The following is a 19,240-nucleotide window of genomic DNA, read 5'->3' as shown; positions in this document are numbered from 1 at the left end:
AATAATAATAATAATCACTTAAAGACTATTAAATTATTGAACCTAACATAAGAGCCACATGATTTGTTATAAACTACAACTAGATTCTAGTTCCAGAATGAAAATTTTCTTTTGTCTAACTTTTACAACTAGATTCTAACCTGGGGCCTGGAACAAATTTGATTACCCATAATATTTTGAAATTTAAAACACAACACTTAAGTATATTGGAGTAGACTATTTTTCCTTTATGTTCTGAAGATACTACAATTTATGCATTACATCATTTAATCCGTACTGAAATGCACTAAATAAATCGCTCTTTATGAAAACAGGCGGGATTTTTATGCATTGGATACATTTCACTAGCCGCGCATGCCAACTTGCATGAGCTTTTTCATACTGTTCATACTGTTCCATTCGTCGCATGGAATAATAGGAATTTTAAACCGGGATATTTGGTCGAATGGAAAGCGCCCCTTAAATATCAGCAGGCGGGATTTTTGCATTTGGATTCATTTAAGAGGTGGCTAATATTTAGAGCGTAGAGGAGCTTGTTATGAGAGTTTTAAGGCGCATAAAAATAAACACTAGCATGAGATTAGTTTTCAATTAGAATAGCTCCCTCACGTGACACTTTTGGATCCAGTTTTCTGTAACATTCTCGACATCTCGCTCTTGTCCTAACCTTCCCACAGTGTAATTCCAATGTAAGACCAACCAAAGCAAAGCTCATCAAGCAAACAGTTAAACTGCTTTTTCAAGCCCTTTATTGTCTTACCCTCCTATAATTAGTTCTTCCTGCATGTGCTCAATTAACATTAACCCAAATATCACTAAACTACAACTGGAGCCGTTTTCCAATTCCAGGAGAGTTATCCTGTGGATTCATTTCCCAGTCAGCTCCATGTGTGGGCCCGAACCACATCTAACGTTTGCCATACGGGATATATAGGATGTATGGAAGGTGCTGTGGGTCGTTCAGTCGTGTTTCTATGAAAAGAGCGTAAAATCATTTACTAAAATCCATAGTTCTCGTTATTGTCGGTAGGTTTATATGGTACGCTTGTCAGATCTGGAAAAATGATTTTTCATAGGTTTAAACAAGAAATATATGGAGATTTTGTTGCTTCGTTCGTTGAACAAAAGTAACTAAAAGCTAAGAATTAAAGGTAAAAGTAATGAGGATCAGATAATTTGGAACTATTTTTAATTACGACCCTAAAACAATAATCCAAGCAATTAGGTTAGCCAATCAAAACAAACCCAGATAAAGCGATGACTAAAAGAGAAAAAGGCACTTCTAGAGAACTTAACAGGTGAACCAAATGCAACTAACACAAAGTAGTTCAGGAAAAATCTGTTCTTTATTACATCTCTCTTTGTCAAGTATGAGTTACGAATATTTTTACGAAACGTTTGTTGACGGCACACAGGCCTATTCAATGACAAAGTTGCGCAAACAAAACCATTTGTACGCCAATTTACCGCAGGAAAAAAAAAAACATTGTTATTGGCCGCATTATGGCTGGTCCGTTGAGTTAAAAACTATGCCCTCGATCAGGCTTTAAAATGCCGACCTCGGCCGAGTTCAAAACTGACATAAGTAGAAGTAGAAAAGAGGCGGAGAGGAAAATGCTCGGAACATTAATTGAAGAAATTCCACCACCTAGCGTGGAAAGAAACAAAGCGAAACTAAGAGAACTTGAGCGGAAATCGCGCTCTAAAAATCAACCTAGTACATCGACTAACACTGATGTAAAGCGACACCGTGCTAATAGACAAACAAATGTGACGCCTTATTTCCAGCGCAATTAGATTATCTCAAGCAAATGATGGAAAAGTTAGACAACGCTAACCAGAATAAAGAACGTGAATCTTGTCCTTGCCGGTTATTTGAGTGTACAGACAAACTTAAGAGGGGGAATATATGGAGAAAGGGAAAACAATAAACAAGAAACTCAATACGCGTAGAAAAATAGTCAGCCAGAAGCAACATAGAACAACATATGAGTCGAACAACCGACACATTAGACGTCAATCTAGCGAGTTCTTTTAAATCTTTAACCATACATGATGTACTTTACTGTTTTAAACTAAAACAAAAAGTGAAAAGAATGAGAAAGAAAACCGTTGAATTGTTACTTACATTTACCGAAAACGTCACTCCTCTACAAGCAAATTCCACAAAATGTAACTTCGAGAACAATTTTATTGCCAAGCAAGAGGGTGCCGTGCGTGCAGAGCGCCTTTTGGGGGAACTAGCCCAGCGAGTAAGGTACTCCTTGTCGTAAAACAACCAAAACAAGTTCAATTGCAAGATATATTTAATATCTTCCTTTCGTTTTCTGACCTTTTTCCCTTCTTCTCTGGACAACACTACTCAGAAAGTTCCTCTCTGTTTTTCACATACGGTATGCCTCCTTTTCAAAATCTTCTTCTCAAAATTCGACTACAATTGCTGATGATATTTATTTTCGAACGCTTAATTATAATGAGGGGTGGCGAATGGTAAATGCGAGACTTTGCGAGAAGCCGAGACTAGCCTTTTTTTCTTTTTTTTTTTTCTTTTTTTTTTTTCGTTTGCGAGCCCAAGACATTTTGACTTCCTCAATTGCGAGACTGAGGTTTCAAAGTGTTTTAAATGCGAGCTCGAGACGTTCAGGTTCTACGACGTCATTTAAGCTTATACAGAAATATTAAAAGAAAATCGAGACTTCCTAAGCCTTGTAAAAAATCGTGACTGCGAGACACACTTGACCGCTAAAAAACGAGACTGCGACACCCGTGAAATTCGGCAAAAACTTTGCGAGACCCATGGCTTTTGAAGGACCATTCGCCACTCCAACAATGAGTATCTTTCCGTAACAACTAAAAGTTCAAAAAAATGTTATTATAATTTTATCACGCTATTTCTGTTGCTAACCATATTTTAAAACTTATGTTAAACTTATACCTAAAATCATTCAATACAACTTTCACTGGTGATAATAACAGTAAATGTTACTAGAAGCTATTTACCGGTGAGAAATCTAAGTTTAATCAAATAAAACACATAGTTAAATCACGACGTAATTCTCAACTGTTCTATGATACTGTAAACAAGAGGCAGCGCTCAAATTGAGATAAATACCCTGAACTAAAGATGGATTATATCTAAAGGATACATCAGAAGTTCAAGTACGTAATGCGTTTACTGGAAGTTGAAAAATCAACCAAAAGCATATTCGTAGGTCTCAGAAGCGAGCCAGGATGTCCCAAAATGGAGGAGACAAAATGGCTCAGTTCCATTATCAGTAATTACAGATCAAGTGGAAAGTCACGAAATTTCATAAACACTTTTCTCTAAAACCCAAAACTTATCAAAAGTAACTCAAGCTAGAGGCAAGCAAAATACTCAAATGTCCACAAATGGGCGCTGCCTATGCCTCAGTCGGGTAGCTACAGAATTATTGTTTTCATTATAAGTATTACAGTTATCTTACTTGCACTTGTTCACAACTGAATTTAAAAAGTCTATCCTTATGTGGTAATCCGTCAAAAGATAGAAACTATTGTTTTTTAACACAATTTAACCACACAGATAGTCTCTAACCAGTCCGGGATCGTTATCAGATTTGATAACCATGTGACGTCACAACATGGCGGCCATTTCAAAAACCGGGAATTTCCGTATTCACTTCGCTTTGCTCGTTATTTGTTCGATTATACTCGGGTAATTTACCCATAATTCTATTCGATAATTACCAGAAAAGAAGGAGCCTCACGTGTTTTGAAGATGGCGGTTGAAGACCAGCGTAAACGATGTAAAATGCTACTCGTAAAGTGAAACAGCGCTTGCAATTTTGCATCCAAACCAGGTATGTTTTTCATTTTGTCATTAGATTTAAGTTACCTGGAGATTTTTGCGAAAATCACAAAAAATATGTCGTTAATCTTCACGCCATATTCTTGGGATTTAACGTGTTTTTAGTGTTGTGCACGATCTGTGAAAAAAGTGCACGGGGGTATTTTGATTTGCGATGTGTTGTTCGTAACGGCGGCCATATTTACAGCTGTAATCGATATGTTCCTAGGTATTGAGATGGCGGATGCTGATACCCATAGAATCAAAATAGCAAATTTATGTCGATTTTGTGGATATAGCTTGGTCATTACATAGGGTAGGTTTATTGTTGTCGAGTTTTGCAGCATAAAATTTTCGTTCCTTTTAGGCCTGACAGACACGCAGCATTCAACTTTAAGAATTACTGGTGGCAAAATCAAGGGGTACATAAAAGTAACTTACATAAATCATCTAAGCCCCTTCAGAAAAAATTATAGCTCTTAGTGAGTCGCTCGATTCATGGTACGGCAGTCCAGGTGGTCGGGAAACCACTTGCGAATCTAACATTACTTGTTTATTTTCTTTTGAAGGGTTACTATGAGGTCAAAATCAAGGGGCCAGCAGGAACTCCTTTTCATGTCCTTCCTGAAAATTGGAAACAAAGACTCGTTCGCACTTCGTTGTGTTTTGCCGGAAATTAGAGAAATACCCGAGACACTTCTAGACGTGCCACAGTCTGGTATCCAAGAGCGCTAAGAAAAATTACACTTTGAGAGAAGTTGCTGGAAGACAGATAGGCCGGGTGCAAAACTTCATAAACAGGGAACTAAAACACCTTTCGGACTGCGGGAAAATCGACAGTCACGTTAAAGGGTAAGTTGCCTATATTTTAGAGTCAATTTCAACAACTCGCGGTCCTGAAATATTTTCCGGAAATGCCGGCCAAACTAGGTCAGTTTTCTGGCACACCAGTCGTTATATAATGAAGCTTATTGTTGGATTTAGCGAGTGAACTATGGTACGAAAACATATTACTTGAATTATAGTTTCTTTTATATGAATCGGTCATTAAAAGCGTTTTTCCATATCATTGAATGCACAACAATAGACTACTGATCTACAACTAAAACAATTTTTTTCCGGAAATGCCAAGACTTCCCAGTTTACTGTCACATCTCACGACATAAAGTGTTGCATGTACCCATTCCACTGAATGGAGGTGTATCACGAATTAAAGTAAATATACCTGCTATATTTTTGTTGTTGTGCCAGAACCATATCAGGCGAGCCCACAACGACAAAGAGAACTCCAGTGCATCAAAGATGGAAACGAAATGTACAATACGGCAGAGGGGATTGAATTAGCAATCGCAGAAATGGAATTAGGCGTGGGATGGGATATGGCCATCGAGGTAAGCTATTCTATCTTCAGTATATCTGGACAGAGAGTCGACAGAGGGAGGGTCGCGAACTGTTTCGATACTGTTATTTCCATTTCATAGTAATGAATCATAGTAGGAGATGTTTCGGTCCTAACCACGCTTCGCTCATGCAAATTGAACGAACTTCAGTTACAGCTTTCCGCTTGGAATATAGAAGCAACTTGTTCAGTGTCAATTTGTGAACTCAAGATGTATTTATTGTTAGTGTTTCGTTTATATTTTATACAGACTGTTGAACAGCCAGCTTCGCCAACTGCCAAGAAAATGAAGCCTGAGTGAAAATAGAAGCTATCATATTAGTATCAATAAACAACGCTTTTGTGAACAGAATAACTGTTGTCTACCTTCGTGTGTTTTTACTCGGAACAAATATTATACGGTGTCTATCTGATAATGAAACTTTTCGCTGTAGGTTTTGAACAAAGACAGTTTTCTTCCATACATCTCTGTTTCTATTCCATAATCCAGTAACCTATTGCGAAGCAAACATACAATTACAATTAAATGAAATTGCATTGTGATGTTGTGAAAAAAGTAACCCCTTTCATCGCAGCGCCCCATCGACCGCCATATTGAATTATACACTGTTGCTACCAAATAATGTCACGTGAACGAAAACTTGCACAGCGATTGGTTAATGGTTTGTTTTGGTCGAGGTTATCAAATCTGATAACGATCCCGGACTGCTAACAAATCCCGGACAACCGCCTTGAACCAAAAAAAGTCCCACTAGCTAGTACTCTATGACGAGAATACTCCATAAGACCTGGCTTCGACAAGAAGGTTATATCGTCCTTACAGCTTTTATCTTTTCCACGACTAAGTTTAAGGAGTCTATCCTTCTGATGCAGTGCCGCAAAAAAAGGAAACTATTTTCGTTCCAAATGCAATTTAACTCTAGTGCAAGTCTCTAAATAACCCCGAAATAAATCTTTGCATCGAAAGTATCAATACTAATTCCAAATAAATGCCTTTTTAAACAGCAAAAACAAACAAACAAACAAAAAAACAAACAAAAACAAAAACAAAAGGGAAAATCACTTTTCTTTTTCTCCTTGTTGTTGTCTTATTGTCGTTTGTTGCCTGGCAGTCCAGAGCTTAGAGCTTAACCTTTTTGTAATCTTTGTCATGGCTCAAAATCTCAATGCAGTGATCTACAAAAAGATAGCCTGGCAACTTGACACCCTTCTCCTTAGCTCTGTAAAGGAAGAAACGAACTCGGATCAGTCTTTCGGTTGGGGGCATAAGCGTATGGCAAATACAGTTGTACTATTTCGCTTATAAAAACACCTTGCTCGGATCTTCACCTGCTTCCGAAACGTCACTAACTTGAAAAAAGACTATTTCTCTCTTTCCTACTGTAGTTAAGGTTATGTCCTGGGTGTATTTTTGTTTTTTGTGTTTTTGTTTGTTTTTTTTTTCGTTTTTTAGCTTTGTGATCCAGCTATTTTCGGAGTCGTCTTCAACCCCAATCCCCACAAGGGACATCCATAATCAAGTACTCGGAGCTTAGGTCTGATTCTATTCTTACATTGTCGACTAAGAATTGTCTAGATCCTGAAGAAGACTTACTTGTAAGTAGTTCTGAAGTCACATCGGTAATGGACATCTCCTTTAAGCAACAGAGCCATGGTAATGTCACCCGTCAACACTCCAACACGCACATATATTTTCTCAGTGGATGGTTCCCATTTCAGCGTCCTCCTCTGCATAACTGGACCATTGGGGGGAAAGTTCACACCATCAAATCGAACTGTATTATAGAAAGTGTCGCCTTTCATTCTGATAAAAGAGAAGTGAGACATACTCAGCGTGACCAAGCAAAGATACGAGAAGAGGTTTTAATTAAAGGCATGGTTAGGAATATAATTTAATAGACACTCGTACAATAAGATATAAGAGCCCCAGCACAAGAGGTAGTGATACCAGAAGCAATTTCGGTTACTTTCTTCCTTATGGATATAAAAATAAAGAGCCACTTCAGAAAAGAGATTTAAAATATTTCATAATGACATTTTCCAGCATTATCGAAACAACAAGGCGATAAGACATTACTGATGATGTGTTTGGAAATAAACAAATTTTATCAATCTGGAACACATGCAATGCTACGTGTTTCCGCGCATGAAGCGTCCACTTTACTTACGTTATGTCGTTTCTGGCGATGCAAATGCCCCCGTCTTCGAATGTCAGGCTTCGTTCCCAGGAATACCCTCCAGGAAACGACTGCTTGAAATAGTCTGGTATATGGTCTGGGTATTCGGCGAATACCCTGTTGCCATAATGGAATGCCGTTGTCAGGATATCGTAGGCAAAAGGCAGAGGTCCGCCGTCTATGACCGTCAGGTCCATAGTCCGCTTTCCCCTTAAATTAAAACACAAACAAGAAACTAAAGACGTAGGAAAACGTACTGTTCACATGCAATGCAGAACTAGGCGGTTCTGAGAAAGAAGGCAGTTAAACTAGGGAATATTTGCTTTCGACATTGACAGTCTGACCTCAGACACTCAGAACGCCATGCCATGATTGTTCTCTTCTTGGTAAATATTTGGTGGCTTTCTTTTACACCCGCCAATATTATCAACCTTTAACTGAGTTAATAGGTTGCTCGCTCTTTTAAACATTAAAAGGTGAGCACTTTTTCAGTGCTTACAGTTTGAAACAAATGCAACGAAATGACCTCTTATTGCAGCAGGATAACATTTTTTTCAAATGTCAATTGGAAAAAGGATACCAAGTACCTGAGAAACATTACGCGGAAATCACTTGATAAACTAGAAATAAACAGGATTCAATAACTTGGCGCTTAGAACAGCCTGGTCACACCATTGAGGGCGTCGTACGCGTTTTCAACCCGATATAGCCCCAGTAATTTGCTTGACTTACAAATATATAGCAAATACAACCTAAGAATTGGCATATTTAATAATTATTTTAACATAGAGCGAAGGTAAGTACTTTTTAGATATCGATTTCTATATAAGGATAATAACACATTTTTGAAAGTCTCGATGTACAAATTCTCGCCATGTTCTTCGTCACCTTAATGGTCGATCAAGCTCAACGAAAAAAAAAATAGAGCCTGTATCTGCAGCAATATCCTGAAAGAAATACGGTTTCAGTCGAATTTTCTAGTTTAAGTAAACAAGGCACTGCTTGATAGGAGGCGGCCGAAAAACTGATAACGATGATTAAACATTTTAAACTTGTACTTACTCAAAAGGCTTCCCTGAACCATCTCCTTCAATCACGAACTTGTGTCCGTTTACAGTGCCTTCCGTACGCAGTTTGATCTTCATGTCTGGCTTAATCACACTCTGTGGAATCAAATTGGGATGAATTTGAGATCTATCACTAATTAAGAATATAAGCAGTAGAGTAAATTCATCAGTGAAAAACAAAATAAAACCTTTGCTCCTGTAACACTTACCACGATGGTAGACGTAAGTAAGATATCTGCCTTATACAGCTCTTGTTGTTCTCGATCTGCTCTCTTCCAAATCACCAGGGTGAATGGGATTTCAGCGCGATGGATGCTGCTTTAAACCTGAATGTCACACCCAAGATCTCCTTGAGCCAATTGAAAGACAGCAACCCTATGTAACAATTAAACAACAACCCTTTTTAACAAAGAGCAACCCTTTGATGTCTATCATGTCAAGCCATACTGTTTCTTTTTTGTTATATGGAAATGACCTTGGGGCATCGACTAATCGTTTTTGACAATTGTGATCGTGCGAACATTAATGGCATTTATTTAAACATGGAATTTTTATCTTGATTTTCATTAATTTCCGTTCGCGCTAGGGTTGACCTTAAATGTTTCGATTCAAAAAGACTGCAATATGACATCAAAAGCGCGTGGTCGTTTTGTCGACTAGACTGCTCCTCTCCACATAGCTGGTAAACATAAGTACGTTTATCGAGTAGCCCAGAAGAAACAATATGATTTCATTCTCACTTGTATGATATTAGAGTGAAAACAGTGGATGCTAGAAGTATTTCTGGAAGGTCAAATGTCCTTAGTCCCCCCCCCCCCCCCGAGGTTTTTATTTTTCCCTTTAAGATGTCTCGTGAAGTTTATTATAAACTTTGAATAAAGAGGACTGCTAATGAAAAAAAAAAGCAAAAAAAAATCTTTTGAAGTGGCAATTTTCGACTGGTACTGTATGTCTGATTTTAAGGAATTTATAGGAGGGAGGTACCGCCAGTATATGCGCTTGTAAAATGGTCCGCCCTTGGGAAGTCAACCAGTTATTGTTGACAAGTTTATTCCTGTGAACATTCTTCGTATGGAATAGTTTATCTTTAATGTTTCGGTTAAGAAACAAGAAAAAAAAAATTTGCCATCAAACTTCTTGACTGTTCCTTGTTTCATATGATTTTGATAACCTTGTAGAACGCAGCTAATTACGCAATTCTAAGTGCTTTCAAAATGGTCAGCCACTGAAGTGTCAACCAGTTATTTTTGACAAGTGTAATCGTGTCAATTTGTCTCATATGGAATTATCTTTACCAAATTCAATTACCTGAGAGAATGGAAAGTTCATGAATTTATTTCTTACTTTGAACTTTATTACGTTACCATTAGCCTTAAATGTTTCGGTTAAGAAGGAGTCACAATATGGTCCCAAAACTGCGGTCTCTTTCTCGAGTAAACTGCTCTTCACATGGCTGGCGATAGGTAACTTTATTGAGAAGCTCAGACAAAACAGGATGATCTCATTCTCTGTCGCATGATCGAACAGTGCAAAACATTGAACAGTAGAAATATTTCTACAATATTGAATGTCCTTGGCCAGTATCGCCTTGGGGGTACATGTAGGTCTAGTGAAACTAACTATCAACAAGATTGATATTAAAAGTTCCTCATTTTTTTTTTTTTTTTTTTTTTTTCATTTAGGCGAACAGCGATGGTGACGATTTGTCAACACTCGCATCAGATTTCAAGAGGTGTTTACCACACATGTGATGATGCGTTTCCTGGCGGGTCCATCTCTAGCTTAGACCATTGGCGGGAAAATGATATTGCCATGTGCGCTTGAGAGATTTCATGAGTCGAAGAAGCCGGATAGCTGTAAAGGAACAAAGGACTTTCTCGACTGACAAAAAATTCACGGCCTGAAAATGGCTCCGTGTTGACTTATTTGTTTATTTGCATTTCACACAGTATGAACGGGGCGTTATCTTCGTAATATAAGATCTGCCTGTTTCGCCGACATAATCAGTCAATCAATCAGTAATCTTTGATTTGGGTTAGTAGATTTAAATTAAACTAGTTATAACATTCTGGGTTTGTTATCAATCATGCCAATTGTTTTTAACAGGGGGGCAAAAATTCGGAAAACAATTGAGGTCAGGGTTTTTTATCATTACTCGAAGAGTTGAAATATTGGAGCTGAGATACATTCCTTCTTATAGGTTATTATATAACTTAATGTAATAATAACTTTAATAACTTATGAAATGCTGTACATTACATAATGTGCATTACTGTGTTATCTTACTTATATACTTCATGTAGTTACTGTTAATCTTCAATGTTTTGGTTAAGAAAGAGTTAAAATATGGCATCAAAAGCACAGTCATTTTTGCGACTTAACTGCTCTACACAGAGCTGTGAACTCAAGTAGTCTACAAGTAAGTTTATCAAGTAGCTTTCAGGACAAACAAGATAATTCAGTCACCTTTGATCTTGCAATGCAAACAGTGAACCCTGGAAGTGTTTCTGGAATGTTATGTGTTCTTGACTGGCAATTCCAGAATTCTCCTGAAAAGTAAACGCGAAGTAAACGCATGTCCAAGTGCTTGTAAAACGGTCAGTCCTTAAGGATGTCAACTAACTATTTTTCATAAATGTAATCGTGTGAGAGGCACGATAACGTAATATTTCGTACCAGGAGAGAGTCAATCGGCTAGCTATACATCTGATTAAATGACTTATTTTATACAAGATTCTATACTTCGTTCTTTTGACTTAACTGTTCGTTAGAGAATGTAGTGGGTACCGCAGCCTTAAGGTCAGTCCGTTAATACGGCCACCTCGTTATTACGGGCACATTATTCTGGCCCGAACAAAAGCTCAGTCAGTCATTTTCTTATTTAAGGAACACTTTTAATACGGCCACTCCGTTAACAAGGGCAGACTTTTGTGGGCCGTTGGTGACCGGATGAACCGAGTTCTACTGTACTTTGTATAGGGTACAGTGAACAAGAGGGGGTTGTTCCTCTAACATATGATTGTAGCAGTATGATAGTATAGTGCAGTAAATTACAGTGTCAACTGATAAGTTGTGTCTGTGACTATGGCTATTTTTCCACACTTGAGATGGTTGTCATCTCGCATATATATGCGCATGCCTTAGCGAAGAGTTATTTCATCTCACCCATTGTTGGTAATCCAGGACCATCCGGGTTAATTTCTTGTGCCGCAAACGAGTATTGATAACCATTTCCGTTCTGAAAAGGAATTTAATGTTTGCAAACGCCTTGTCTTATGTTTCATAATGTTAATCAAAATGAACAGAATAAAGTCATATTTTTGTGGATAAAGCCGTTGACGAAATTACGCATTCAAAACTTTCTACAACAAGACTCAACGTACATAATTGTTATGCCCGAGTAGGCAGCAAGTGAACGCATTCAAATTCTGTTGAAAACGGCTATCAAAGATATCCAGAACTCGCTTATGTTAGATCACACGTGCAGAAATTGACTTATCACAAGTGGCCAGCTGACCCTAAACTTGCCGAAAAATGGCGCAAGCAAGTAGCGAAGACACGAGGTGATGTTTTCAACCCACCGCCTGGCGCCAGTGGGACTTTTATCTGTTCAAATCATTTTCCTTTGGGGAGGAGAACCCCCGGAAACCCTGAAACTGACTTTCCATCGCTTTTTATGACTGTTTCCGATTATCTACAAAAGAGGTCGCCTAAGAAAAGGAAAGCAAACAAGTTACAAGAAGCTGGTGCTTCAAGGTACTTGCCTTTCAGCAGCAGCTCAAAAGATGATGATGAGAGCTCAAGTGACGATAATGAAGATTTGGAAATTGAGGTGGACTACTCTGTTTCAGTTCCTATGCAGTTTGAACAGCTAACCAGAGAATTGGAATTGAAGGTTTACACAGGTTTGCCGTCTACTGAAACATTTAAGTTCCTATTCGATTATTTATGTGAAAAGGCTCGGTCAATGCAGTATTGGAGGGGAGAAAAACAGACAACTAAAGAGACACCTCAGCCTCCTTCTCCTTTTGAGTTGGCAAATGGTTTTACTAAAGGACGACCAGGACCTGAAAGAAAGCTCAGACTGCAGCAAGAATTTCTACTGACTTTAATGAAACTAAGACTAGCTCTTTTGACTACTGATTTGGGATTTAGGTTCCATGTGTCAGCTACCACTGTCAGCAGTATTTTCATTACATGGGTTAAGCTCATGTCTAAGGAACTGTCAGTGTTAATCGTGTGGCCTAGTCGTCAACAGGTCAAGAAAACTCTCCCGTTATGTTTTAGGAAGCTGTACCCCAAAGTAAGATGTTTTATTGACTGCTTCGAGTGCTTCACAGAAACCCCTAGTGGACTTGATTTGGCAGCAACCCTATGGAGTGAATATAAGCATCACTACACATTCAAAGTGCTTGTTGCAATTACTCCAAATGGAGCTATTTCATATGTTTCACCATGTTATGGAGGAAGGGCATCTGATATTTTTGTGGTGAGAAACAGTGGATTTTTGAACATGATTGAACCCTATGATGAAGTCATGGCAGACAGAGGGTTTAAGATCAGAGAAGACTTGATGATGCACATGGCAACACTATGCATACCACCTAGCTGTGCATTATCTATGCAGCTGTTACCAAGAGATGTTAAAGAAACATCGAACATCGCAAATGTCCGGATCTATGTGGAGCAAGCCATCGGACGGCTTAAAGTTTTTCTTCTCTTAAAGAATGAATTGCCTATCACTCTGCTTCCCCTGGCTGATGACATTGTTCGTGTCTGCTGCACATTATGTAATTTGCTCCCACCTCTCTGTGTTTAATAATATTATTTGTGTGTGCGGATAAACAGGGTTAGGCAGGCATGAGGGCACCGCCGCAATTCCCCCCCCCACCCCACCCTCCCTCGTACTAACAGGGCTCATAACAGGGCACAGCCTAGTACCCAAGCTACTTTGGAAGGTAACTATATGTAATTTTTTTTTTTCAGGAAATGTGTATAGATTTGATCACATGGAGAACATTTCAACCATTAAAAGATTTAGTAGCCATGGATTAAGGCGGGGGCACACCTGAAGCCCGTTTTTCCACCACTTTTCTCCCGTTTCAATAATTCCCAAAACCCTCAGGTCATCTCACAAAGCTATGCTTAGCGGTGTTTTGTACATTTTTGGGTGATTTTGGGGGATGTTTGGGAAGAGATAGTTTTCCTCAAAGGATTAGTAAAATTTGGAGAAATAAGAAATATTAAAGATTTAATGCGATTTTTAAATTAGAATTTGAAAATTAAAAATTAGTAGATGGACACCCAAACAGTCCTGACAACCTGGGGTGCTCTTGCATGGGGGTCAACTGTCTGGTGGTGTTCCAAAAAATATTTTCTTTCTTCTATCCCGTCTTTAAACCACTTAAAACTTCAGTCAAATTCATGTTTACCCCCACCTTAATAAATAAACTTATTAAACTCAACAAAATTAAGAAAAAACTCAGCTAACTCTGAATTCTTATTTTCTCAACAAAGTCAGATCAAGTAATGTGGGGCAATTTGGTACAAAAAGTGCATTATTGACCAACTAGTGGCCTATTAACTTTTCTTGCATTTTAAATTTTATGCTTTTGCATAATTATGCAAAGCTTTTATCCGAACAATCTGTTTCATTTTTTCATCCCTTATATACATAAACACCAACTATTTTTACAATTATCAAAATTTAGACAAAAAAAATTCATCAGAGAAATTAGAGTTTTTTCATTGTAACTTAAACAAATGCTCCTATTACAAAAAAGCTGGACAGATCAGTTAGGAGAATTTGTAAGTCAATGTTAAACAATGTTAAGCCTTTTATGGTTAATCTTCACTGCAATAATCACAAACGAGATCTGCAGAGCTTGTAATATTTTCATGGTTGCTACACCAAGCGTGGACAGCTTGTTTGCAGATTGTACATACATGCTCTCCATTAACAGGGATGTTCTTCATTGAACACACAGGGCAAACATAATTCATGGCATCAGATGCAGCACCTTGCTCTGATTCCTGAGCAAAATTAAATTCAAGTTCATCTTCAGTGTCAGTGTCATTGATGTCATTGTCATTGCTGCATCTGTCAGACAGCACTGGCACACCCAAGAATCCAATGCATTTGCAGCACTCATGGTGAGGTCAGCACATGGCAAGTGCCACCATGTGCTGCAGCTGTCACAGAAGATGCTGTTCTCCTTTGCAGAATCACTGATTTCATCCTCCTCCAACATTACTTTACTGCACTTCGGGCACTCAAAAATGTCCCTGTACCCCAGCAGACATGGCAATACAAATTACTTGTAAAACAGTGTAATATTGCTGACAACATTCAGACAAAATTCAATGTCAAGTTCCACTCGTTCATAGAAAAGAGGGTCACCCTGTGTCCAAACAATGAAGTAACCATGACTGGCACCAACAACCCACATCTGAGCCTGCATTTGGGTATAATATTTGTGGGTGCGTTTCAGGCGAGGTTTACCATTAAAATCTTCAAGGAAGTCAACACGGTCATATGTTTCCTTGACATGAAGGTTGTCATTTCTCACTGAGTAAGAGCACTTTGCTTCAATAATTGAAAGGCCATGGCATCCGCAGTAAAACAAGCCATCTGGTGAAGCAGCGAGGTAGGGGTAGTCAGCCTGTATAAACAATCCACACTGTTTAAAGCCCTGCAGTCCACCATCATGTTGTGAAGCAACATCAGACATAAAGGATTTGATTGCATCCTTCTCTTGGGCATTTTCCCAGTTGATCTGAGGCAGGTGAGAGACATCATCATTTTTGTTCAACAGGCTTGACACAAGTGAACTGTAAACCGGTCTCTTGTCACTGTGGCCTTTCCGGTTGAGAATGGTTTGTGCCTTTGTGTGGAATGTGTGGAAATTGGAAGCTGTTAATCTTCCAATCCTCTGCTGATACCACAGTTCATTTGTGCTCTGGCCACGGATTTCAACTTCCACTCTTGCAACTTGGTCTTTTGTCATTTGGCAGTCTTTGAGAAATAGTGGAGCTGTCTGCTCTAGTGGCTTGCCTTTCATTTCCTCAGATGCCATAAAGGTTAGGGCTTTCTGAGGGAGAGGTTCGGGAAGACCATCATCTTTTGTGCTCTATGGAATAGAGCACACATGCTGATGGAATATTTTTCATAACGCTAGTGACCAAGGCTGACACTCTTTCATTGGTCAACTGTCTGTCTTGAGGTTTCCTTGGGTCAAACTGGTTCTTTAACTTTAAACTCGCCTCTTGATCTCTCGCACTGTTCTCGTGAGTTTTCTTCTCTTTGCGAAAGACAAGGTTCTTGATCTGGCTTGGCTGCACATCTTTCTTTGTTCCTCTGTTCCATCCCTGCGGAACACTTGTGCAAGCTGGGGAGATGTATGCTTTCTTATAAGCAAAGTTCACTTCGTACATCAAAGCAATAACATGATTGCAGACTTCTGCAGTCCCAGCAGTGCATGTACACCATGAAGTGACAATTCTGCAGTCGCTTTTCGTGCCCTCCAAACAAATCCATACTTTGTGTGGGTCATCACGAAGCTTCTGGGAGGGAGAAACACACCCCTTAAGAAACATTTGTTTGCTGTCTACGGGGCATGTTGTAAACAACACAGTGTCAACAAAACCACTCATCCAATATGAGTAGGCTTTCTGATCCTTGTACTTTCCGATGTATTCCACATCAACAGCTTTTGTTCACAAAATGTAGCTGAACAGTTTACCGTCATCTATTTCTGGCCACTGTTTTACGTCATCAATCCAGGCGTCACGCGGTATGTTATTGGGGTCGCTCTTTATTTCATTTGACTCCAACCTTCGTGTATATTCTTCTTTGATCTGACGGTAGACTTGTTCTTGAGTGAACTTTATGGGTGCATTAAGTTCATAAGCTCCAAATGCTCTAGCAACAAGCTCAGACTTACGGCCAGTTTGCTTCAGTCCTCTGAGGGAGAGAAAATCCTTGAGCGACGACACAGTCCAGCCGAGGAAGTCATCATATTGCAGAACTTCTTCTGCTTGTCGAGGCATCTAAAAAGAATATTTCGCCAATTACACCAGAGCTGAAGTGGTGCAAATTAAAAATCAAAGTTTCGGCAAGATATTTCTCATATCAAGAGATACTGTGGTCTTTTTTTCCGCGGAAAGAATAGCGAAGCACTTCAGCTATTCTTCTACGCCGTTTGCAATTTCAGGCTTGGCCGCGCGCTCGCCCCAGTAGTTTTGCACCCCCGGCAAAATGGCGTTGGTAACCTTGAAATGGTCTATTAAAAGGGACAGAAGAACTGCTCTAGCGGCAACGATTTTTGATAATCATAATTTAATTAGCTGGAATTGAATTGTTTTGTCTATATTTGAAGTCAATAAGGGTTTTCAGAGCTATTCAAATGAATTTCACGCGTGTAAACTCCAATCATTATTTTGCTTGATAGAGGCTGACGTATCGGCTAGTTATTATTTTAGGTGTGAAAATGATTGCCCCTTTGGACCTTTTGATACTACCGGTGACAGTTACATTGTGTCGATAGACAGTTGTTCAGCGAGGATTAAATTTAAGCGTGTCAGGTCAAGGAAGGTGATAGCATAAGATTCTTTCTTCATCATCATCATCATCTTCTTCTTCTTCATTTAAAAACACGGTAAATACATCAGGCATTAACAATTTAATATAAAAGCTACAAGCTACGACTATGTATAACTTAAAAATATTGCTAACTATTAAAGAAAAGTATACTAAATTAAAGTCTGCTTTACATGAATGCCTTGTCGGAATTAATTAACAATCGTCGGAAATTAGTCTGAGATGTTGCTTGCCTAGCAGCTGAGGGTAGACTGTTCCAGATGCCTGCACCACTATATAAGTAAATGTGCAATATGTAGAGGCAAAATCTTTATTTAGACACAGTATTTAATCCAGGACTTAGCAATATTGAATTAAATTAGTCTAATTACCTAACTGATAAATCACTAATAACTACTACAATAAAAGAAATGATAAGAAACCTGCTTTACAACGAAGCCGTGTTTAAAAGCGAAATAAAACTTGCATAAGACTGCCATCAAAATCGTAATTCTTCAACTTAGATTTCAATTTATCAAGAGTGGGTGACTGACGAATATCCAAGGGTAAACTATTTCACAGTACAACTTCGCTGTAGGACAGACTTAAATTCTTTTAAAACGATTTAAGAATGCCTGCCTGTAAAAATCAGACAAATTCTTAATTTCGCGGCAAGGATCGAAAATTTGATTTCGCCCATATAGTTATGGTAGATAGGCTAGGGCATGACAAAAACTACTGGATAGTTTTTTTGGCAAAATATCCTTTTATTTCAGAGGAATATGCAAATCACCAAATTCCGTTAAAATCGTCATTTAACGCACCATTTTACTAAACAAGTCTGAGAGCCTCGCATGCAAACCACATCATTCTTCCGTCTTTAAAACACTCAAATATTTTTGTGCAATGTTTAAATGTGTACTGGGTTGATTTTAGGGAATGTTGCGTTGTCTTTTTGGGAGCAAAATAATTGAATTTCGAGGCTAAAGACATATATTTCATTCACTTAAAAGTACTTCGTGAATATAATTAATTTTCACCATGTGCGAACCCTTCAAATGGATTAAGCTTCTGGTGGTTGAATTGCAGAAGGATGGTCTACAGATTCCTGTAAAAAGTTCTTTAGGCAAATGATTGTGAGCGACACTAGAACTTTTCAAAGTACGCTAAAAATGCAAATATTTGACCATCCGCCGTAAAATTTCAATTTACGGGTTAGACATATATTTTAGCATGCGCCACATGACTTGACCTATATTAAGTTGAAATAGACACAGAGCTGATAATTTCGAAATGTTCTAACCTTATTTGCTGTAAAAGACAAGTCCAAACGGCGATTTGACGTGTTTCTCTCGCTATTCGTCGCATATAAAGCAGAAGTTTGGTTTTGTTTACACAACGTCCGATGTACATCGCCCCCGGGGGAGGTACTTTGGGAATTTCTGAGTGGGGATGTGCCGCTGGGACCCTGGAACCCTTAGCCTATACCAGAGCTAGTTCACCTGAATTTTACCACCCTATATTAGAGTAAAATCCCCAAATCCCCCCATCTATCGACACTGTTGAGGCTGATTTGCCTAAATTTAAACTTGCTGATTTGATTTTTTTATATTTTTGAGTGGCAATTCCTGGTTTCCTTAGTCTAGATAAAATCTCCAACCAACTAGTCAGTTTTGTGAAAAATGATATCCTATTCTAGACCCAAACGCTCTGATTTATATACCCCATCCTAGAGTAAACTGCTTCAAAACCATAACCTTCACAGCGGCACATACCTATATAGCCCATATATGGCAGTGCCCCCCTCCGGACATCGCCTACTGTCAACCTATTATTGGTCGAATACCAGGAATCTGTGACTCTCTTTCGGCGCATATGATCACCACTGCATCTAAGTCAAAAACGGCTAAGTCATTTGCATATAGTTGCTTCCTTTGCACTGCGCCATCCTGCACCAAAATATTTCGTTTGATCGCTTGCTGACCATTACTGGTAATCGTGTCATAGCACAATCTTACAGCCGTTATTTGTTCGTCACGCAATGCTGTCACGGCATATGCTGCACATTTTGATCTATTTTGCATAGGGCATTCTCAGGATAAATGAAACAATTCATTCATTGTTTGTCTGTTCATATATATAATAATATGTGTATATTTATATAATCGTATTCTATAGTGTAGGTGGCCTCGG

The 19,240-nt window shown here is 38.7% G+C and overlaps 2 protein-coding genes across 2 annotated transcripts in view; both read right to left on the bottom strand.

Moving 5' to 3' along the window:
- LOC145470029 (uncharacterized) overlaps positions 1–19,240 on the bottom strand; it is a 399,370-nt gene that overhangs the window by 248,917 nt on the left and 131,213 nt on the right. The window lies entirely within an intron of this gene.
- On the bottom strand, positions 6,346–8,559 carry LOC145469611 (GFP-like fluorescent chromoprotein cFP484). Its single transcript, XM_081453365.1, has 4 exons — positions 8,465–8,559; positions 7,394–7,612; positions 6,820–7,029; positions 6,346–6,445 (listed from the first exon to the last, which is right to left on the bottom strand). Exons 1-4 carry the CDS (start codon positions 8,545–8,547, stop codon positions 6,346–6,348), a joined length of 612 nt encoding a protein of 203 aa, XP_081309491.1. The 5' UTR covers positions 8,548–8,559.

This window comes from Orbicella franksi, chromosome 15, assembly GCF_964199315.1.
Source record: "Orbicella franksi chromosome 15, jaOrbFran1.1, whole genome shotgun sequence".
NCBI lineage: Eukaryota > Metazoa > Cnidaria > Anthozoa > Scleractinia > Merulinidae > Orbicella > Orbicella franksi.
The sequence above is the reverse complement of the archived record's forward strand: the minus strand, read 5'-3'. Positions and strand labels throughout refer to the sequence as shown.

Excerpts from the sequence above, each read along its gene's own strand:
- LOC145469611 (XM_081453365.1), bottom strand. The coding sequence starts at position 8,547 with ATGAAGATCAAACTGCGTACGGAAGGCACTGTAAACGGACACAAGTTC. Across the intron at positions 7,613-8,464 it reads GGTTCAGGGAAGCCTTTTGA|GGGAAAGCGGACTATGGACC; the intron begins GTAAGTACAAGT and ends TTTTAATTTAAG. Across the intron at positions 6,446-6,819 it reads GACTTCAGAACTACTTACAA|AGCTAAGGAGAAGGGTGTCA; the intron begins GTAAGTCTTCTT and ends CTTCCTTTACAG.